At 39.5% G+C, this 24,442-nt stretch overlaps 1 protein-coding gene across 1 annotated transcript in view; it reads right to left on the minus strand.

Moving 5' to 3' along the window:
• Nucleotides 1–24,442, minus strand: part of MRPS28 (mitochondrial ribosomal protein S28) — a 102,201-nt gene that overhangs the window by 71,759 nt on the left and 6,000 nt on the right. The window contains exon 2 of the mRNA XM_019974005.2: nucleotides 14,645–14,826. Within this exon, the coding sequence (XP_019829564.2) occupies nucleotides 14,645–14,826 (182 nt within the window). The remainder of the gene's footprint in view (nucleotides 1–14,644; nucleotides 14,827–24,442) is intronic.

The following is a 24,442-nucleotide window of genomic DNA, read 5'->3' on the forward strand; positions in this document are numbered from 1 at the left end:
CCATCACCAACTCCGAGAGCTTGCTCAAACCCATGTCCGTTGAGTGGGTGATGCGATCCAACCATCTCATCCTCTGTCGTCCCCTTCTCCTCGTGCCCTTAATCTTTCTCAGCATCAGGGTTTTTTCGAGTAAATAAGTTCTTCGCATGAGGTGGCCAAAGTATTGGAGTTTCAGCTTTAGCATCAGTCCTTCCAATCAGTCCTAAATATTCAGCCTGATTTCCTTTAGGATGGACTGGTTGGATTTCCTTGCAGTACAAGGGACACACAAGAGCCTTACCAACAGTTCGAAAGCATCAGTTCTTCGGCGCTCAGCTTTCTTTATCGTCTAACTCTCACATCCATACATGACTACTGGAAAAATCAGAGCTTTGACTAGATGGACCTTTGTTGGCAAAGTAACGTCTTTGCTGTTTAATATGCTGTCTAGGTGGGTCATAGCTTTCCTTCCAAGGAGCAAGCATCTTTTAATTTCAAGGCTGCAGTCACCATCAGCAGTGATTTTGGAACCCAAAAAATAAAGTCTCTCACTGTTTCCATTGTTTCCCTATCTATTTGCCATGAAGCAATGGGACTGGATGCCATCATCTCAGTTTTCTGAATGCTGAGTTTAAGCCAACTTTTTAACTCTCCTCTTTCACTTTCATCAAGAGGCTCTTTAGTTGTTCTTCACTTTCTGCCACATAGACATCACCAGATGGTCAATAACCAACTGAAATCAGATTGATTATATTCTTTGCAGCCAAAGATAGAGAAGCTGTATACAATAAGCAAAAACAAGACCAGGAGCTGACTGTGGCTCAGATCATAAACTCCTTATTGCAAAATACAGACTTAAACTGAAGAAAGAAGGGAAAACCACTAGACCATGCAGGTATGACCTAAATCAAATCCCTTATGATTATACAGTGGAAGTGAGAAATAGATTTAAGGGATTAGATCTGATAGACACAGTGCCTGAAGAACAATGGATGGAGGTTCGTGACGTTGTACAGGAGGCAGGGATCAAGACCATTCCCAAGAAAAAGAAATACAAAAAGGCAAAATGGTTGTCTGAGGAGCCCTTACAAGTAGCTGAGAAAAGAAGAAAAGTGAAAAGCAAAGGAGAAAAGGAAAGATATACCCATTTGAATGCAGAGTTCGAAAAAATAGCATGGAGAGATAAGAAAGCCTTCCTCAGCGATCAATGCAAAGAAATAGAGGAAAACAACAAAATGGAAAAGACTAGAGATCTCTTCAAGAAAATCAGAGATACCAAGAGAACATTTCATGCAAAGATGAGTACAATAAAGGACAGAAATGCTATGGACCTAACAGGAGCAGAAAATATTAAGAAGAGATGGCAAGAATACACAGAAGAACTGTACAAAAAAGATCTTCATGACTCAGATAACTACAATGGTGTGATCACTCACCTAGAGCCAGACATCCTGGAATGCAAAGTCAAGTGGGCCTTAGGAAGCATCATTATGAACAAAGCTAGTGGAGGTGATGGGAATTCCAGTTGAGCTATTTCAAATCCTAAAAGATGATGCTGTGAAAGTGCTGCACTCAATATGCCAGCAAATTTGAAAAACTCAGCAGTGGCCACAGGACTGGAAAAGGTCAGTTTTCATTCCAATCCCAAAGAAAGGCAACGCCAAAAAATGTTCAAACTATTGCACAATTGCACTCATCTCAGAAGCTAGCAAAATAATGCTCAAAATTCTCCAAGCCAAGTTTCAACAGTACGTGAGCAGTGAACTTCCAGATGTTCAAGCTGGATTTAGAAAAGGCAGAGAAACCAGAGATCAAATTGCCAACATCCGTTGGATCACTGAAAAAGCAAGAGCGTTCCAGAAAAACATCTACTTCTGCTTTATTGACTATGCCAAAGCCTTTGACTGTGTGGATCACAACAAACCATGGAAAATTCTTCAAGAGACGGGAATACCAGACTACCTCACCTGCCCCCTGAGAAATCTGTATGCAGGACAAGAAGCAACAGTTAGAACTGGACATGGAAGAACAGACTGGTTCCAAATCGGAAAGGAGTATTGTCACCCTGCTTATTTAACTACTATGCAGAGTACATCATGCGAAATGCTAGACTAGATGAAGCACAAGCTGGAATCAAGATTGCCAGGAGAAAGATCAATAACCTCAGATATGCAGAGGACACAACTCCACCCTTATGGCAGACAGTAAAGAAGAACTAAAGAGCCTCTTGATAAAAGTGAAAGAGGAGAATGAAAAAGTTGGCTTAAAACTCTGGGGTAAAAGAGCTTTTACTGTACATACTGATTGTCAGAGGATTAGAACAAAGGCCTTTTGCCCTCCACACTCATGTTCTTCCTGACGCTTGCCCTGCTATCAACTTCCCTACACATTCCAAAAATCAGAGTATCTCCTTCCTATCATTTTTATTCTCTAAAATTTTAGAAAGCAGTTTTAGAGGAATGTAAAAAAAAAAAAGAAAGAACAAGGAAAGGAGGAGAACCAAGAAAAAGGAGGTATATGACAATTTCAGGAATGAAAATGGTCCACAGACAGTACTGAACACTACGGAGAGCTTCAGCAAAGATAACTGGGCAGAGGGCCAGAAGGCCACTGATGCATTTAAGAGGGAGCTTTTAGTTAGCACTTGGTGAGGGCAGAGTCAGGTAGGCTGGGCTGGGGAAGAAATAAAATGTAGAAAATAAGGGCAATCTGGGAAACAGGGAGGAAGAGAATAGTTTGAAGGGTAAAATGTTTCAAATTTTATCAAATTTTCTAGAAAAGATAATATCAGAGAAAATTTAGAGACTAGGAAAGCCAGGGAGGACTAAGTTAAATTAATATGATATTTCAGATATTCAACTTTTTTTTTTACTCTAAAAAGTAGCAATTTCATATAGATTAAACTAATGTGTGAACTTAATTTCACTAACGAAGGAGCTAAAGAGATCTGCTAAGGAGGTGGAAGAGAGGAACAAGAGGACTAAGAGTAAAAAAGGTAAAGTAACAAGGACTCTACCAGAAATAAATGAACGCGTTTTCGGAACTCTGCTTAAAGTCCTACAATACGATCCTATGCTGAATACACCTGGCAAGGTTGTTATCCTCTGAAAGGATCCCACCTGCTAGTTGTACCTTTGCATTTATTTCACTTTTAGAAACAAAGCTACTGAGCTCTAACGAGATGCCTGAACCTGAACACTGCAAGATTTCTTTTGGGGGGAAAAAAATCACTCTCGCTTAATGTGGCACAAACACAAAGCTGCACTGATGCTGTTGCCTTTGTTTTTTGTTTTTTTGCTGATATAGAAGATATAGAAACTTAGAGCCCAATATGAAAAGCAGAGACATTACTTTGCCAACAAAGGTCCATATAGTCAAAGCTATGGTATTTCCAGTAGTCATGTATGGTGGTGAGAGTTGGATTATAAAGAAAGCTGAACACCAAAGAAATGATGCTTTGGAACTGTGGTGTTGGAGAAGACTCCTGAGAGTCCCTTGGACTGCAAGGAGATCCAATCAGTCCATCCTAAAGGAGATCAGTCCTGAATATTCATTGGAAGGGCTGATGCTAAAGCTGAAACTCTTAACACTTTAGCTGCCTGATGTGAAGAACTGACTCATTGGAAAAGACTCTGATGCTGGGAAAGATTGAAGGCAAAAGGAGAAGTGGATGGCAGAGGATGAGATGGTTAGATAGCATCACCAACCTGATGGACTTGAGTTTGAGCAAGTTCTAGGAGTTGCTGATGGACAGAAAGCCTGGCGTGCTGCAGTCTATGGGGTTGCAAAGAGTCAGACATGACTGACCGACTGAACTGATGAAGTTGCTAATTTCAGGTATACTGTTTTTCTATATCTTAATTTCTCATAAATTCAGCTGCAAATGGCCAAACATCTACAGAATAACCACATGTCTAAAACCAAGCTCCATGCCCTGCCCTATGAAGAGCAACTCTATCCAACTTTCCTTTTGCTGTGACCTCCATCTTTCTAGTCACCTGGGCTGGCACCAGTCAGCAAAACCTATCAGTCAACTGCTTCGAACAGTCTCTCCTAACTTTCCTTTCCCATTTTTTCTTGCTCTAGTCCAACTAGTAGTCAGCCCGTCTGGATATCTATGATAGTCTCAGAACTGGCCTTGCCTATCATCTCCCATATCACTACCAGTGTATCATCCAAAAACACCAGTCCCCAAATTCAGCTCCTTTGTATCTCCACCATCACAAATTTTCATCTTGAAATTCAGTTTTCTGTAAGGATCCTTGCCTGTCTAGTAAAGCAAATATTTCATTGTTGTATTTTAGTCATTAACTTGTGTCCAACTATTTGTGACCCCATGGACTGTTGCCCACCAGGCTCCTCTGTCCATGAGATTTCCCAGGCAAGAATAATGGAATGGGCTGCCATTTCCTTTTCTAGGTGATCTTCCTGATGGAAGGACTGAATCCATGTCTCCTGCTTAATAGGTAGATTCCTTACCACTGAGCCATCTGGTAAGCCCAAATATTTCATTACTCCTTAAAATTTCATCCAAGCCATGGGCTCTTGACCCATGATGATTTTAAAAATGTACACATGCTATGTTCATACCTCCCTCTAAAAGTGGGGACTAACTCCTCAGCCACTGAGTGTGGGCTGGGCTTACTGACTTACTTCTAATGAAGAGAATATGGCAGAAGTGACAATGTCTGACTAGGTCATAAAGGACATCACAACCACTTCCAAGGTCTCTCTTATTCACTCAGGGGACAGCTAACTGTTATGCAGTGAGGACACTCAAGGAGCCCTGGAGAAGTCCATGTGGTAAGGCCTAAGGCTTCCTGCCCACAGCCAGCACTAACTTGCCAGGCATGTGAGGCAGCCACTTTGGAAGCAAAATCTCCAGCCCTAGTTAAGCCTTCAGATGACTGCAGCCTGGCCAATATCTTAAATGAAGCTCATAATAACCTTGAGCCAGGAAGGTCTAGCAAAGATACTCATAAATTCCTGACTCACAGCAATTGCATGAGATAATAAATGTTTATTGTCTTAATCCATTAAGTTTTTGAGTAATGTGTTACACAGATGGAGAAGACAGGCTTATTCTCAATTCTGTGCCATTGCTCACGCCATCTCCTCCACCACTGTCCTGTCATTATCCATCTTCCAATGCCCCTTCCCCTACTCTTCAGATTCAAGCCAAAGTTTCATCTCCGGGAGGAGCCCCCTTCTTTTTTTCATAAAACCATTTCAACTCTTACTTCTCCAGTTCTACTTTGAACACTTCTATGCTTAATCACATCATTCATTTAGGCATTCATTCATATATTCCTGTGTTACTGGGCTATATGCATCTTTCCTCTTAAAGACATCATACAGTTCTTCTAAACTGCATTCAGCACACTGTAATTAAGATATTCAACATCTGCTGAGAAAATTAGCAAGTCACACATACACGCGCATCCTGGAAGTGCATTTGATGAGTACGTATAAAGCAGAGGTTAACAATATGGACTTAGAGCTAACAGTCTCTCCTCTCTGCTTATTTACTAGCTGCTGTCCTTGGGTAAGTTACTTAAAATCTCTGTAAGCCTTTATTTCTTCAGTGCTTTTTAATAAGGATTCTAACAGTATCTATTTTAGTATCTACTTAATAAAAAGATGTTTAAAAAAGCACATGCAAATCTCTGAACAAAGTGCCTGGCACAGAGTGTTCAACAAATGTTAGTTATTATTGCTTGTATTATAAACCACAAATGACAAAGGACATGTTGAAATTCTGGGTTCCTGAAAGTCTCTAGATGTTATCAAGTGGCAATTTAAATTAATATGAAATTCTACAAACTAAAACAGGATTCACAATTTCTATTAAGATAACTTAATTTTTCTAAAATCTACTTTTAAGTCAATAGAACTACAGCCTGAACCAATTGTACAAGTGCAGCCTTGACTTTTTATCCTTGTTGTCCTAATAGGATATTAACTTCAAAGCTTTTGTGGGAACACTTAATTGCTTGCATTCCTTAACAAGTAGCCACCTAAGGAGTTTCCAGATTCACTTTTAACCTTTACAGTCCTAAGAAAGTATATAAGGCAAACTTACGAGACATTTAAATTTACACAGTCTCTGGGTTGATACAGCTGCATGTATGTGAATAAGCCACAAAAAGTAAATGAATTTTGAATATCAATCAAAATAGAATCCAATAGACAAAAAAATCAAAATAAAAGAACTATATGCTATACCATATACCTGAGGGGAGGTGGGTGGGAAACTATAATGTTATTCATTAAAAAAATTTTTTATTGTGGTACAATTGACATTTGCTATTATATTAGTTTCAGGGGTATAACATAATGATTCACTATTTCTGTATATTGTGAAAAGGTCTCCACAAGTCCAGTTAACATCCATCACCATAAACAGTAACAAATGTAACTTTTTGTGATGAGAACCTTTAAGATTACTCTCTAAACAACTTTCAAATATGCAACACAGTATTATTAACTGTAGTAACCATGTGGTACATTTTATCTCCATGACTTATTTATTTTATAACTGGAAATTTGTACCTTTTGACCACCTTCTCCATTACACCCACTCTGCAACCTCTGACAACCACCAATCCATTCTCTGTATCTATGAGCCCTGTCCCCTGTCTTTTTTTTTTTTTGTCTAATGTTATTCAGAGTTGGAATTACATGTGTTTCATGAACTCAGATCATTCCTAAGCTATTTTATAATTTACATATATTCTTAACCATTTCCTAGAAAATAATCAAAGCTGTGTTGAGAAAACCTAATAGAATGATTTTCAATAACCATTCTATTTAAAAACAAGCTTACTTTTTAACTGTGAACCAAGTCCTCTGGAATAAAAAGAGCTACTTAATTTAAATTGTTATTTTCTCTTTCCCCCTACCAATATACCTTGAAAACTTTAGTTTTTGAAACATTCAGTATCCATTCCACTCTTTATGTGACCCTATACATCACACAACCTGAAATAGAAACAAAGACTGGAAAATTAGCTTGTTTATTACACCTCAGTGTCAAACAAAAGTACAAATAATATTCAGTGCATGTGCTAGTTACCTTAGAACTGCCAATCATGCTTGTTTTGAAGCCTTTTGATTTTCAGAGCTGTCAATCTTGTGTGTTGTAAGACAGAAGTGAGTAGAAATAATGCTTTAAGAGATGCAATCTTCATGAAGCATGAATAAATCAATGGACTTTACTCATAAAATTGAATCTTAGGATTTGACAGAAAGGTATACAATTCTCACAAAAAAATAAAAATATAAATTAATGAAATTAATTTATTTAAAATTAATCAATTTAATTTAAAAAATATAAATTAATGAAATAAAAAAAAGAATAAGGCTCTTTAACCAAAAAGGTAAGCGTGGTTCAGCCATAAGGATTTGATATTTCAGTAAAAAAGAGGAATGTTCTTTAACTGATACTAATCAGAAGTATTATAACCATCGAGTGGGAAAGGGAGAATCAGACTAATCTAAATCTGGACATTAAAAAAAATTTTTTTTAAAGCAGGCAAAAGTATCAATATAAATTCTCCACTTCCCCAATATAACTCAATTTTCTATTTACCTATTCATTCGTGTCTAAAATCAAACACCATCAGAAGCTTTGCCCTCTGACTTGCAAGCCACAATTAGTCACCAACACCTGTTTCTTCTATCTCCTAAATTACTAGTAAAAATCTCCTTTCCTGACCCCTAGACTTAATTCACAGAGAAGGCAATGGCACCCAACTCCAGTACTCTTGCCTGGAAAATCCATGGATGGAGGAGCCTGGTGGGCTGCAGTCCATGGGGTCGCTACGAGTCGGACATGACTGAGCGACTTCACTTTCACTTTTCACTTTCATGCATTGGAGAAGGAAATGGCAACCCACTCCAGTGCTCTTGCCTGGAGAATCCCGGGGACGGGGGAGCCTGGTGGGCTGCCATCTATGGGGTCGCACAGAGTTGGATACGACTGAAGCAACTTAGCAGCAGCAGCAGTAGCAGCAGATTTAATTCACATTCTTGTTATTTCTTTCCAGAAGCTTCCTTACTGGCCTCTCTAACTCTGGTTTCATTCTTCTAATATATACTCCACATCACAGCCAGAATGATCTCACTGAAACACAGTGTGGTACCTGTCAGGATATTTTCATATCTTTACCACTTTCAGAGTAAAGCCTCAATGTTTGAAAATGATACATAAAGTCCTTAAGGATCTGGCTCCTGCCCATGTCCCTGATCTCCCAATTCACTTCTCCTAAACTTAAGTCAACTAAGCCACTTGAGTTCTCTCTCACTGAAAACTTTGGCAAGTACAGCTCCCTCTCATTTTCTGCACTTTGTATCTCCTATCCCCCCTCTACAACTCAGTTCAACTGCTAGTTCCTCTGGGAAACTGTCTTTGACACAAGCTGACTCCATCATTGATCCCCTCTTCTCCATGCCGTTGCTGCTGCTGCTAAGTCGCTTCAGTCGTGTCCAACTCTGTGCGACCCCATAGATGGCAGCCCACCAGGCTTCCCCGTCCCCGGGATTCTCCAGGCAGGAACACTGGAGTGGGTTGCCATTTCCTTCTCCAATGCATGAAAGTGAAAAGTGAAAGTGAAGTCGCTCAGTCGTGTCCGACTCTTAGCGACCCCACGGACTGCAGCCTACCAGGCTCCTCCATGCCGTTAGGGTACAGTAAATAAAACTTGACACGATACTATGTGTATTGGTTTACATCTCTATCCCGAGCTGAATCACAAACTCCCTATCCCCGAGCTGAATCACAAATTCCCTGAACACTGAGACTGTCTTTCATCTGTACATCACTAACATAAAACAAGAAGTGGTGCACAATAGCTGCTCATTAAATATTTGCTGACTCAGTGAAAGATTATACTATGGCCTATTTGTTTAAAAATAAGGTTAATAAACAGAGAAGGCAATGGCACCCCACTCCAGTACTCTTGCCTGGAGAATCCCATGGACAGAGGAGCCTGGTAGGCTGCAGTCCATGAGGTTGCTAAGAGTCGGACATGACTGAGCGACTTCACTTTCACTTTTCACTTTCATGCATTGGAAAAGGAAATGTCAACCCACTCCAGTGTTCTTGCCTGGAGAATCCCAGGGATGGGGGAGCCTAGTGGGCTGCCGTCTATGACTGAAGCGACTTAGCAGCAGCAGCAAGGTTAATAAAATCAGCAACTTAGTTCTTGAGATTAATAAAATGTATTATGGGTACATTCCAAGCCAACCAAACTAATCAATGCCATAAAGCAATACTTTGCACAAGGGCTTCCCTTGTGGCTCAGCTGGTAAAGAATCCGCCTGCAATGCGGGAGACCTGGGTTCGATCCTTGGGTTGGGAAGATCCCCTGGAGAAGGGAAAGGCTACACTCCAGTATTCTGGGCTGGAGAATTCCATGGACTGTACAGTCCGTGGGATCGCAGAGTCAGACCTGACTGAGTGACTTTCACTTCACTCACTGTAAGAACTGGCACCATCTCAAGTAGTATTTGAGATCCAATAATCCCATCCTATTTTCACTACTCTTTCTACTAGAGGTGTTAAAGAGTCAACCACGACAACTGCTCCTGTCCAAGACACTCAGTACCTTGATTGATTCAACAAACACTTTTCTGATATATGACCATCCCTATCAAGGGTTTCAGTGAACAGGTTAGTCAACATAGGGGCCAGACCCCGACCTGGTTACATGTCACTGATCAGGAAGTTAGTTATCTGGTGACATCAAGTCTCCACAGAACTCGGTGAGAATTAAGCAGGGGAGCTTAGAAGTGGTCAAGATACACATCGACATTCGCTTACTAAAGTACATACACTTTACTTACTTAAGAGGCTGCGAGGTCCTTACTCAAACTCTAGTTGTCTTATTTTAAGCACAATTTTGATGACTGATTTCCCAGGCATCAGAATATTAGAAGAAAATTAGGAAAGCTAAAAATGCAGACACAAATACAAATAGAAAAAGAAACATGACACCCAAAGGTGAAACACAAAAACTACAAAACCAGAGGGTTACGTGGCTGAGGAACAATAATTCTATATATTTAAGTTGTGATACAATACAGAAATTAATGATCATAATTATGACCTTAGGTCATCAAAACAAAGACAAACAAGTTAAACAACTTTAGGTCTAATAAGGTTCAAGAAAACAAATGACACATTTTATAAAATGAATCAATTAAAAATTGCATTATACATAAAGAGTCAACTTTCTACCCTTTGCAAAATAAACTTTTTTGAAATATGTCATTCCCAAATAACAAGAGGCATGCTGACTCTAAGCTACTTATCATTGTCAGACATTAACTAGTTTCTGTGACTACAAGAGTCACCACAATCATGATTCACAACCATTCCAAAACAAAGCCTGGACCTGCTGGCCATTAGATTATTGGTGGTAATACTACCCAAACACACTGTACCATGGACACCATAACCCAGGATATTAGAACTGACTACCTACCAGTCTTTAACAGACCTCTAAAGAGATTCACTACCATACTGCTTTCAAGGTCCCTGGTATTGAGCTGGTTCGTATGTCAGACTATTCTAAGGAAGTTTCTATAACACTTTAGTACTAATAGCTACATGCTATAGGATTTAGAGAGCAGCACAGCAAAGTGAAAGAACATTCCTGAGTGATGGATACACACAGCCCTAGGCTTTAATCTCTGCCTTGTTAATTACACCTGTGTGACTGCAGCACCTTGTTTATGCCCAGAGACTTACTTTCGTTTGGGAAATGGGGATAATATCTTCTACTGCCTATGCTTCTTGTGCAGAACAAATCAGATAATGTACATAAGGTGCCAACATATGTTTTAAAAAGACTGGCTATCAGGATTATCAGATATAGAAATGAAATGATCTTAATCCACACTAGGACAAGTTTTGTGAAATTGTGTGCTGTACTAATAACACACAACTGTTTAAAGGGAAAAGTGCTTTATATTTTTAAGTTACAGTAGAAGTCCCCTGACTCATAGATTGGTTCATGGAAAAGCAGGTCAAAGTGAGGACTCCATAAAACAAGTATACACATAAACTATAGAGATATTAACTTAGCAATTAATGCAAATATTCTGAGAGGGGGCCAGGCCTTCTTACTGAGAAGAGGTCTACTCACTGGAGCTCTGCACTGATCTCCTTAAATAAACAATATCTATACTGCAAAGTCTGGGATTGCCAGAGTCAGTCACTTTAAACTAACACAGGGACAGAAAGAACTGCTGCCCCCATCCCAATCTTTATAGTTTACTTAAATTAATTCAATAGCAATTTTATTTTAAAAAGATTCCCTTATGGTGCCTTTCTAAAACATTAAAATTAGCTTTCATAAGAACAAAGACCCTTTCGAAACTCATTTTTATTAATTTATGTAATAATCAAATAAATTATTTAGCAATAATATAAATGGGTTTGGGAATAAACACAACTAGCTTTTGCTAAATATATATCTCAAATGAAAGAAGCAAAAATGCCCAGTTATGGTACAGAACTATTAGTTTCTAATTGTCTAAGTGCTGATATCATCCTAAAGGAGATCAATCCTGGGTGTTCATTGGAAGGACTGATGTTGAAGCTGAAACCCCAATATACTTTGGCCACATGATGCAAGAAAGCTGACTCATTTGAAAAGACCCTGATGTTGGGAAAGATTGAGGGCAGGAGGAGAAGGGGACGACAGAAGATGAGATGGTTGGATGGCATCACCAACTCAATGGACATGAATTTGGGTGAACTCCGGGAGTTGGTGATGGACAGGGAGGCCTGGCGTGCTGCAATTCATGGGGTCGCAAAGAGTTGGACACAACTGAGCGACTAAACTGAATTGAACTGAAGTGCTGGTATGGGTTAATGGGTTTTACAGAAGAAAATCTTGATTAAATTTAAGAAGTCAGTTAATTCAATAACTGCCAAAAAAGTTAATGCCAGGGTCATTTTGATTTGCTATAATCTGACTTCTGATTCCAAGTCATAAACTGATGTTTAAAAAACAAAATGGAGACACGTGTACCCCAATGTTCATCATAGCACTGTTTATAACAGCCAGGACATGGAAGCAACCTAGATGTCCATCAGCAGATGAACAGATGAGAAAGCTGTGGTACATATACACAATGGAGTATTACTCAGCCATTAAAAAGAATACATTTGAATCAGTTCTAATGAGGTGGATGAAACTGGAGCCTATTATACAGAGTGAAGTAAGCCAGAAAGAAAAACACCAATACAATATACTAACGCACTTACATGGAATTTAGAAAGATGGTAACAATAACCCTGTATGCAAGACAACAAAAGAGACACAGATGTATAGAACAGTCTTTTGGATTCTGTGGGAGAGGGAGAGGGTGGGATTTGGGAGAATGGCATTGAAACATGTATAATATCATATAAGAAACGAATCACCAGTCCAGGTTCAATGCAGGATACAGGATGCTTGGGGCTGGTGCACTGGGATGACCCAGAGGGATGGTACGGGGAGGGAGGTGGGAGGGAGGTTCAGGATGGGGAACATGTGTACATCCATGGTGGATTCATGCTGATGTATGGCAAAAGCAATACAATATTGTAAAGTAATTAGCCTCCAATTAAAATAAATAAATTTATATTTAAAAAATATAAAAATAAAAAACAAAATGATTAAAACTTTTGGGCTGGTACTGTAAGAGTTAGGCCCCAACCACACTGCCAAAATTTCTGAATGTAATTATAATATGCCTACTTTGCAACTCACTCAAAGTAGATCACAACACTGTTACTCATGCCTAAATACTATACTTAATATTCTAAATATTACTATTAATGCAATGCCTTTCCAGACTTTTCTTTTAAAAGTGTTTTTCAAACTTTTTTTGTATGATAGAAATACTCTCCACCACTCCCTTCAACACCTTGAACAAGATGTTACCAGAACTGTAATATATAAAAACAGTGAAAGCAGAGCTGCTCTGAAATAGGACCTAACTGCCCCCTTTTCTCCCAGAACAATCTCTGAAGCCTTTTTGCACAACTCTATCCGATTAAATGGATATGAACCTGGGGAAACTCTGGGAGATGAGGAGGGTCAGGGAAGCCTGGCATGCTGCAGTGCATGGGGTCGCAAAGAGTCGGACATGACTTGGCAGCTGAACGACAACACGCTTCTTGGGACAAAAACGGAAAACTTGTTCTTTTAAACAACAATCAGAAATGAATATTAAAACAAAAAAAGCTACAGAACTTATTAAAAAGCTGTAATTTAGCTAATTAGAATATTCAGTTAGCCAAAACAATTTGGGATCCTTATCAATTGTTTATCACTTTTTTAAAAAAAGAAGCATTCTGGTGGCATTTTAAACATTTAGCAATAGAAGTAAGGGTAAAAGCTCTTCTCTGATTACTGTTATCTTCTACTCACTGAACATCTTGTCATCATATTACCTCTTCTTACTCATTTAATTACCAATTTTTAAAACTGATTTGTGCACTAGTTTATTATCTATTCTCCATTCTCCCAAGAGAGTAAGTTCCCCCAACTTCATGGAAGCAGAGAGCTAATCTGTCTTGTTTATGAGCCCTTATAAACAGTGCCTGCCAAACTGAAGAGATCCTAAACTCTTGGGTACTGTTAGCAAGAGCAAGAGCAGATCATTTTTCATTAATAGAAAATATATCAGTCATTTGCAAATGAAGTACTGCTTTATTTCATGTAAAGAAATTCTTTCTTCTCCTCCCTACAACTGATAAGTTTTACATCATGCCACCATGGATGCCACCCAGTTGAACTGGCCATCCTTATTCTTACAAGTTGACCTAATGTGAAGCCAGACCAGCAGGTATTAGCTTTATAAAAAGATGCATTTTATATATAAGTCTGCTGAATTATGAATATTTTACCTGCTCAGCCAAATTTATTATAAACTGGCAAATGCCAGTGATATACATGTTTCTTTATATTTGTATATATTAAAAATTTATAGAAAAAATTCATTTCCATCTTGCTGACTATCGTTTTCCAATCTCAGAGTTTTAGGTCTGCATCTCTGTTCCCTCTTTATATTCTATTCCCAGGTCTCCCAACTTAGTGGGTTTCATAAGGCATATTTATATTCACAATTATCTTTATCTACAAAGACTATAAACAGAATGAATTCTGTTCAAATAACAGGAAAAATGGTAATCCAGAGAGCAGATGCAAAACAGGAAGAAAAAAATATGATAAAGAATCAGAATTTGGTACAATAAGAGAAAAGAACATAAAGAAAGAGAAATTAGAGGTTTCTCTTGAAAGGCAGATGGAGACTGTGAAAAAGAAGAGGCACAAAAGTTATACACACAATGGGTTGAACAGCATGTATTATTTACTCCAAAGATGGTTTTAATTTTATGATGTGGAACGGTTTATTATCAGGATGGACATTCAAATCTTCCCCAAAACTGATCTCACTGCTTTGAGAAGACATGAATCTAGCCTAGCCTAACTTGACTAATATAACATGATGTGAACTTGGCCTATGTGGACTAACTAGCATGATGAAGAGAAATAATCCTATTTTTTATCTTTTCAAAAAATCACCACTTAAAGTCCAACAATACTTTTGAGATATCTCAACTTTTATGCACACTCTTAAAGCATCTGGAAATGATTCTACTTACTCTCCATCCACTTCCGGTCTTTTACATACGCAATGAAACTTGCCGCCAAAATCTATATAAAGATCGTTCTCCACGATATGAAAGATTCGCCCAATGACTATTTTATCCTTTGCAGGTCCCATCTGTGTAAGAGGAGAATGTCTCAGCATAGATGCGAAGGATTCCACATTTTTCGGAGAGCCCTAAATATGAAAAGAGACATTGATACGCATGTAATTCAATGCAAAGGTATAATATGGTAAGCACAGTGACAGCTTCTGTGCCCATGCAGCCACCACCTCTTGGCTTCTCTGGTGACTCGGACGGTAAAGAATCTGCCTGCATTGCAGGAGACCAGGGTTCGATCACTGGGTTGGGAAGATCCCCTGGAGAAGGGAATGCCAACCCACTCCAGTATTCTGGGAAATCTCATGGACAGAGGAGCCTGGAGCGGTCGCAAAGATTCAGACATGACTGAGCAACTCACACACATACATATAGAGTAATAGCTTACAGGGGAAGTTTTTAAAAGTCAATTTGCTGTATATTTGTTTTGCAGCAATAATAAAAACACTGAAATAAAATCTTGCTTTAAAAAGTCAGGTACACTCTTCAGCTTCCTCCTCATTCTTTTCCTCCTTGAAGAGCCAGAGAAAAGCAGGCATCTGTGCTTGGGTGGAGATGTGGTGGCCCCGGGTGCAATCTGGAAGGTGAGCAGGTAAGAACCGTCCTTAGACAAAGCCTCAGGCCTGGGGTGAGGAGTGGGTGAGGAGGGGAGTATGCACGAAGGGTATCCAAGAAGGTAACTGGCTTCATTGCTATACTTAGTCACTCAGTCGAGTCTGACTCTTTGTGACCCCACGAACTGTAGCCCTCCAGACTCCTCTGTCCACGGAATTCTCCAGGCAAGAATACTGGAGTGGGTTGCCATGCTCTCCGGCAGGCAATCTTCCCAACCCAGGGATCGAACCCAGGTCTCCCTCACTGCAGGTGTTCTTTACTGTCTGAGCCAGCAGGGAAGTCCTCATTCCTATGTGACTATCTGCAAAAAAAAAAAAAAAAGCCTTTGAATACAGGTTAATGAAAGTGACTATAGTTTTAATACAAATTTAAATAAACATTAAGATAAAAATGGTTATGGGTCATATAATTAGTAGTCTGAATTAGCAGTTCTTGTTACATAATATTTTTAAATGACCTGACTTTAATTTTAACATATTTTAATGCTGTAATTTTCTTTTCCTAAAATAAAATTTTAAAGGAAAGACAGCTTTAACTGTTTTGTGTTACTCATTTCTAGAAGTTGTTTTACATACTGAACTTATTTGAAGTAGGGTTGCATATATAATACAGGGCGATTATTTCTTTTTTTTTTTTTTTAACTTACAAAAATTTTTTTCCAAACACATGCTTTTTCAGAAATCCATGAGTACAGATTTATGTGCCTTCTACTCATCTTTGGCGGAGAAGGCAATGGCAACCCACTCCAGTACTCTTGCCTAGAAAATCCCATGGACGGAGGAGCCTGGTGGGCTGCCATCTATGGGGTCATACAGAGTCAGACACAACTGAAGCAACTTGGCAGCAGCACTCATCTTTGGGCTTCCCTGGGGCTCATTAGTAGAGAATTCGCCTGCCACTGCAGGAGACACAGGTTCAATCCCTGGGTAGGGAAGATCCCCTGGAAAAGGAAATGGCAACCCACTTCTTTCTTTTTCTTCATCTATTTTTTGGGGGTGGAGGTATTACTTAAATTTTTTTAATATATAAAGCATATGTGCATTGATGAGTGGTCATTCAGCCATGCCCAGTTCTTTGTGACCCAAAAGACTGTAGCCCACCAGGCTCCTCTGTCCATAGAATTTTCCAGGCAAGACTACTGCAGTGAGTTGCCATTTTCTTCTCTAGGGGATCTTCTAGACCTAAGGATCGAACACTCATCTCCTGTGTCTCTTGCAATGGCAGGGGGATTCTTTACCACTGAGCCACCTGGGAAGCCTATAAAGAATATGCATAAATTAATATGTATAAAACTATCATGCATATGAAGATATTTAATATACAGCTTGGAATCAGAGGAAGCACGAGATAGCAGTGAGTGCAGGCACCTCCTTTCACACATGAATACCATATCTGCTACTCACCACCACGTGACAGGCTGAAAAGTGATTTTAAATACAAGTTGCTTCAAAAGATGGAAAGTACAAACATGACTAAAAAACTTAAAAGGAAGCAAACAGTACAGCAGAATAATAAATATTCAGGAAATCGGGTTCTATGAGTAACTCAGCCACTAAATAGCTCAACATCTTGACTGTCACTTAACCTCTCTGGATCTGTCTTCTCACTTGTTAATGAAAAGGTTGGCTACCTCTCAAGTTTAGGAGTAGGAATTCTTAAATATTCTACAATATAAAATGGTTTTATAAAGTAATAAACTGTTGAAAGGGGAAGACAAATCCTACCCAGCTCCCTCTTTTAACACAAACAGTAACAAAAATAATGAAATGGTATTTGTACCTTACTTCATATTAGTTAACAAGAAAAACATTTTTACATGTGTCTTCTCTGACAGGTAAATTAAAAATTACATCCTTATATTAACTGTACTACAACAACTTTAGTTTCTTCAACCCTAACCAATAAATGCTATGCTCATAACAAAGTTCTTTTAGTAAAATTAATGGAGTAGTGGTTCAAGATGGCACAGTGGAACCTTAACATTTTTCTCTCCCTCCCTCTGAAATTCCATTCAGAGATGGTAAAGAAAGAAAGTGAAAGTCGCTCAGCTGTGTCTGACTCTTTGCGACCCCAAGGCTTCTCCAGGCCAGAATACTGGACTGGGCAGCCGTTCTCTTCTCCAGGGGATCTTTCCAACCTAGGGATGAAACCTGGGTCTCCTGCATTGCAGGCACATTCTTTACCTGCTGAGCCCTCAGGGAAGCCCAAGAATAATGGAGTGGGTAGCCTATCCCTTCTCTAGAGGATCTTCTCAACCCAGGAATTGAACCAGGGTCTCCTGCATTGCAGGCAGATTCTTTACCAGCTGAGCTCCTAGGGAAGCCCAATGATGGTAAAAGAATGAACAAAAAAATTACAAACTGCCAATATTAAAGAGAACAGAATGGAGACAAAAAGTATGCAAGAAATTTAAACAACTTTCTAGTGGACCAAAAGCATGCAGAAGGGTGATAACTAGTGAAGGAGAGTGAAGGAAACTGCAGCTAAAAATACACAGAAGGAAGAACCTATGAAAACAAGCCAATCTATTCTGAAGAATCCCATAAAGGCACAGGACTCCATCATGCCAGGAATTATAGAAAGCTGGAATGAGAAGCGAGGCTGAAAACAAGTGGAATAATTAAAAGAATATAGTCAGGGAAGGCAATTTTCTGTCCAGCACAGAACATTTGACAGAAAGGCCACGTGCACCACACCTAGAAATAAGGTGTTTATTGCCCTGGCAAAATAAATACATTTTTTCTCTTCTCTAAAAAAAATAATTAAATAAATAAATGCTCTAGAGAAATAAGTCTGGAGAGCTGATTATGCAGCAACAGGTAACTCAGTCCATCAGGAAAGAAAAGAATCAAAATGACAGCTGTCTGGCAAGGCATGAGCAGTTGGTAAGGCCTGGAGTAGGAGCACAGGCTCCTCAAGGCTCTGAGGTTGGACTGTGTGGCTCAGGTCCTGACGGTCCGCTCACCTGCTCTGCGGTTGGGGCAATATACTTAGACTCTCTGTGCTACTGTTTACTCACATATAAAAGGGGGTTAATAATTATGCCTATTTCACAGGGCTGTTATGAGGATTAAATAAATAGCCACATGTAAAGCTCTCAAAATATGCCTCTGGTAGGACCATCACCCCCTAAAATGTAGCTTAAAAAAAAGCTAATCAATTCATTATAGACCCAGTCATCACTGGGGCTTCCTGGGTGGTTCAGATGTTAAAAGAATCTGCCTGCAATGCAGGAGACCCAGGTTCGATCCCTGGGTTGGAAAGATCCCCTGGAGGAGGGCATGGCAACCCACTCCAGTATTCTTGCCTAGAGAACCCCACGGACAGAGGAACCTGACAGGCTACAGTTTTTTAAAGGGTTACAAAGAGTCGGACACAACTGAAGCAACTTAGCACTCATGCACAGGCAGAGATTCAGATACAATATATTAGCTTAAGTGGCTGGAAGAGGCTTTTAATAGCTTGCTTGGGGGACTGAATGAAACCTGGACCCAATGACAGACTATACTAGATGAAGTTGAAATACCAGAACTTCCTTAGTATACCATTGAGAAAGGTCTTCAAAGGCTAGAAGAGAATATAACGTTAGGATGGATTTATTATTTATGATCTGTTCACCACCTCTTATTATGGCCCCAGGAGGATCTATAAGATACATACTTTACCAAGACTAAGAGAAACACCTTTGAGAAGGGAGTCCCAGCATTTCTGAGAGCCATGTGGTAGCTGTTCTCCATAGGCCAGGACTAACAGTGAGAACCGCTGCCAACAAGAGCTCCCTGAACTCAATGGGAAAATGAGATTCTTTAGTGGCAGGAGTCAGGTCAGGACTTCTTAGCCAACAACATGATGGGCATGGTTATCATAATGCTGCAGAGCCTAACAACCTGTAGAGTTTTCTGGTACTGGCTGGTTGGTTATGGTGTCCTTAGAAATAAAATAGATGGGAAAACTCTAATTCTAGAGAACAAAAGTCTGATTTGAATCACCACATATGAAACTCACGGCCCCTCAACCAATTCCCTTGAACCAATTCCCTTGAACCAATTCCCAGACATCAAGCTTTTCAAATAAAAAGGAGGTTGTGTCCCCTTGCGGAAGGATGCTATTACCAAACCCGAAATCTGGACCACCAATCTTCCTTCCAGCTTTCCCAAAGGGGTCTGTGGCTATTTACCAGAACTGAGGAAGGAGAAATTAGCAGACTTTTCAGAGATAATCTGAACTGACACTAACTCTTCCAGAACAAATTCAGTGCCAGTCAGAACAAGGGCTTATGGAGATTGCGTGATAAATGGAGTTTTAGCTCAGATCTATCTCATGAACCTGCTCTATGGTTATTCTCCCTAGAATGCACAACTGGAACATGTATAGTCAGCCACTGGCAGGATCTCCACACTGGTTCCTTGATCTGTGGAGTGAAGGCTATTAGAGTAGGAATGGCCAAGTGAGAACTTCCGCTACCTACCAAAGAAGTAAGTCAAAGGCAAAATACCACCTTCCTAGGGCACTGCAGCAGTCAGCACCTCTGTCAAGGACCTGGAAGATGCAGGGTAGTGACTCCTACCACATCCGCATTCAACTTGCCTACGAGGCCCTGAAGAAAACAGACAGGTCTTCCAGAAGGACAATTTATTGTCATAAACTTAATCAAGGGGTAACTCCAATTGCAGCTGTTGTTCCAGATGTGATTTCATGGCTGGAGTAAATTAAAATATCCCTCAGCACCTGGCATGCAATAATTATCTAACAAATGCTTTCTTTTTCTAGACCTGTTAGTAAAGATGATATACCTCCGGGTTACATTAACTCTCTAGCTCTATGCCACAGTCTAGTTTACATAGACTCTGAAGCCCACTCCATTCCACAGGACAGTATGCTACTCCATTACACACGCTGACTTGACCTGGAAGCAGAAAACTGCAACTACTCTCGACACATGGTAAGACACCTCTATGCCAGAGGGTGGGAAATGAATCTCACAAAAATGCTGGGCCTTGGTTGAAATTCCCAGGGGGCCACAGGTCTGGGCTATGTCGAGATATCCTTTCCTACCACAAAGAAGCTCAGTGCTTAATGGGTCTCTTTGATTTTTGGAGGCAACAAATACTTCATATGGACATGTTTCTTCAATTCTTTTAACAAGTAACCCAAAAAGCTGCCAGTGTTGAGTGGGGCCCAGAACAAGCTAAGACTCTGCAAGAGGTGCAAGTCATCAGGCAAGCTCTTCCACTACTTGAGTTTTATAACCTGGCAGACGTGATGCTTGCAGTACAGAGATGGACAATGAGTATTCTGAGAGGTCTCTATGAGTAGCGTATGCAGAACTAGCGTAGCCCTGAACGACAGCAGTAGAGGGCTCTGAGCAGGGCACTTGAAGGATTATCTTTCTGCAAAGACAGATGGCCTAAAGTGAGGACCAAAAATGATTTGTGTCAAGTGACTAATGATTGTGCTGGATGGTCAGAGATTTAGCAGAAACAGGATTGGGAAATATGTGACAAGAAGGTCTGGGAAGAGGGATGGTATGGGGAGGAAGGAGGGAGGAGGGTTCAGGATGGGGAACACATGTATACCTGTAGCGGATTCATTTTGATATTTGGCAAAACTAATACAATTTGTAAAGTTTAAAAATAAAATAAAATAATTAAAAAAAAGAAAACATTGTAAAGTTAAAAAAAAAGAGAGAGAGATAGGAAGACAGATCTCTCTCAAACAGGCACAGAGTGAAAAAATAAATGAGTCACACGTGAATAATTTCTTCAGCAGAGAAGAATCTTAATAATCAAGGGACAAGACAGCTAGTCATGTGGAGTCAGTCAACCTCTCTCCCTGATACTCTTGCCCACCTCCCCAGTGGGTTCAAGAACAAAGTTTCCATGACAGCAGGGATGTGCTTCTGTCTTGGGGGTAGGAAGAGTATCTCAACATGGCCCAGACCACTGGCCAACTAGAAATTTTACCAGCTGCTAGGCCCCTGAATTTCTGTGGTATGGAACTTGTGCATAGATTCGGGAATACTGATTTCCATTCACCCTGTGAGTAGTGATCTGTCTACAGTCACTGCTAAATGACCAATCTACCATGGCAGAAACCAATACTAAGCTTCCAAGACAGTATGATTCCCTGGGAGCATCGGCCAGCCACCTGGTAGCAAATTGGCAACATAGGACTATTTGAAATGGAAAGGGCAGTGATATATTTATCACTGGAATGGACATTTATTCTGAATATGGATTTGCCTTCCCTGCCCACAAAGCTTCTACCAAAACCACCATTCATGAACTTACAGATTCTCATGTTCATTGTCATGGTATTCCAAATAGCATTATTTCTAACTAAAAAAATCATTAATTATGTGGGATAATGGGGTCATGCTTATGGACTTCACTGAGCTGACTAGTGCTGGACCTGGCAGACTACTGAAATGCAACTTCTCTTTAAATTAAATTTTCTATTTTGAGACCATTGTAAATTCACATGCAATTGCAAGAAATAATACATGGAGAGCTCCTACAATGTTTATCAGTTCTCCCAATGGTAATATCTTGTAAATCACAGTATACTACAACCAGGAAAGTGACATTGATGTAATCCATCAGTAGTATTCAGATTTCACCAGTTTCAGGTGTAATCATTTGTGTGTATATTTAGTTCTATATACTTTTATCATATGTGAAGGTTCACATATACACCACCAGAGTCAAGTCACAGGACGTTCCATCACCACGATGATCCCTTGTGCTGTCCTTCCACTCCTTATCTCCCTTCTGCCCTATCCTAACTCTTAGCAACTATATATCTGTTCCCCATCTCAGTAATTACACTATTTCAATAATGTCATATAAACAGAATCACAAAGTATGTAACTCCTTGGGATTGGCTTTTTTCACAAAGCATAACTCACTTGAGAGCAATTCAAGTTGCTGTATGTATCAATCACTGGTTCCTCTTTACTGCTGAGTCATATTCCACAAGATAGATATACCACGTTATGTTTAACCATTGACCAGTTGAAGGACATCTGGGCTGTTTTCAGTTTTTGGCTATAATAAATAAATAAATCTCCTATGGCCACTTCTGTGTAAGTTTTTATATGAACATAAGTTTTCATTTCTCTGGGATACACATCCTCTGCTCCAGTGTGCATTTATCTCCTTTGGGAGGATGTGACCATCTCAACCTGAGTAGCTGGTCAGAGGCCAGAGGACTTGAGTCGCTGACTTCTGGACTGGGCGTCTATCACTCCACGTTTGCCAGCTGACAATAGCAGAGTGCCCCAAGGTTTACAAAGAGAGGGAGAAGACAAATGGGATAATCACCGTTTAATTTTATTCCGAAATCCCTACAAACCAGGCTCCACTCAAATGCTATTGCTTTCTTTATTTCCTGTTATTTAATGCCAACAGATAAAAACAAACTTAAGCATCATAATCACATTAGAAAAATTAATCACAAGAAAAATCTTAACAAAACCTTTAAAAGTAAAAACAAAATAAAGGAAAATCCAAACATATTAGAAGAAAGTGAGATGTCTAAGGAAAGAGACATAATAAGTGAAAGCTAATGCTGACTTGGGAAATCATAGGAGTCTGATTGTATATGATCAGAGCATATTACCACCCAAGAAACAGAATACATACAGAATATATTCATCTTTTCTTTTAGGCAATGGCACCCCACTCCAGCACTCTTGCCTGGAAAATCCCATGGACGGAGGAGCCTAATGGGCCGAAGTCCATGGGGTCGCTAAGAGTCAGACACAACTGAGCTACTTCACTTTCACTTTTCACTTTCATGCATTGGAGAAGGAAATGGCAACCCACTCCAGTGTTCTTGCCTGGAGAATCCCAGGGACGGGGGAGCCTGGTGGGCTGCCGTCTATGGGGTCGCACAGAGTTGGACACGACTGAAGCGACTTAGCAGCAGCAGCAGCAGCAGTACTATTTATATCAATATGTATATTACAGCTGTTGATAAAAACCTACTTTCCTTAGAGATTTATATCTACCTCAATACACTCTTTCATTGTTATTATATTAACTGGTCATTTCCTCTAAACCTGGTTTGAAAATGTTTTACTCTACTATGAAACTAAATATTTCAGAAGGCTTGTATTACTAACTTGGAGATAATTCTCCTAGAATTCTATAATGTAAAAATCAGGGAATACTATGGTTAAAACCAGAAATGTTTTGCTTCATTTCTTTACATATTAGTTTTTAAAACATTGGTGTAATTTTTTAAGTTGTCAATATAAAACTAGTGAGAAAACAAAGGGGTAAATAAAGCTGTATGAGTATTGCCAGTATATGAATTTAGAAGACTTATATTAAAAATAAGACAACTGAAACCAATCCTTCAAATAAGCTATTTTGGGATTTTTCAGTATTCTGAAAAGACAAAATATCTGATTTAAATATTCGGTTGGAATATTCCATCATTTTGAAATAAAAAATACCAATAAGAAATATTCATGAAAAATTTTAAAAATATTTACATAAAATCTATCTAATATATTGCTAAAATGAAACTATAAAGTGTATTATAACATCAGTATTCTACATAAATCAGCTAAAATAGTTACTCATCATCCTAAAACAATAAAATGTTCTGTGCGGCCTTAAAAATTCTTGCAACCCATTTTCTCAACGTGCTGTAAAGTAACATGCCACCCTCTACTGTTAAGAAACAGTAACGTTCATAAAGCAGAAAACCAGTTTTTTGCTCAACTGTTGCCACCTGGTGGCTATAACATGGATTTTTCACTACTCCACAGCTCTCAATCGACTTAACAGGGTCTACAAATCTCTGTTCCCTAGAGGAAATGGCAACCCGCCCCGGCCCCCCGCCCCCTCCCCTCCAGTATCCTTGCCTGGAGAATCCCATGGACACAGGAGCCTGGCAGGCTACAGTGCATGGGGTTGCAAGAGTCGGACACGACTTGGCGACTAAACTACTACTATTACTAAGTGCCATAAGAGGGTTAAAGGTTTTAAAATATTTTTAAAAGGAAAAAGGCAATTGACTTTAAAAATGTAACATTTAGCAAATATTTACCAGGTCCTCTATACTAAG

This window comes from Bos indicus, chromosome 14, assembly GCF_029378745.1.
Source record: "Bos indicus isolate NIAB-ARS_2022 breed Sahiwal x Tharparkar chromosome 14, NIAB-ARS_B.indTharparkar_mat_pri_1.0, whole genome shotgun sequence".
Classification (NCBI taxonomy): Eukaryota; Metazoa; Chordata; class Mammalia; order Artiodactyla; family Bovidae; genus Bos; species Bos indicus.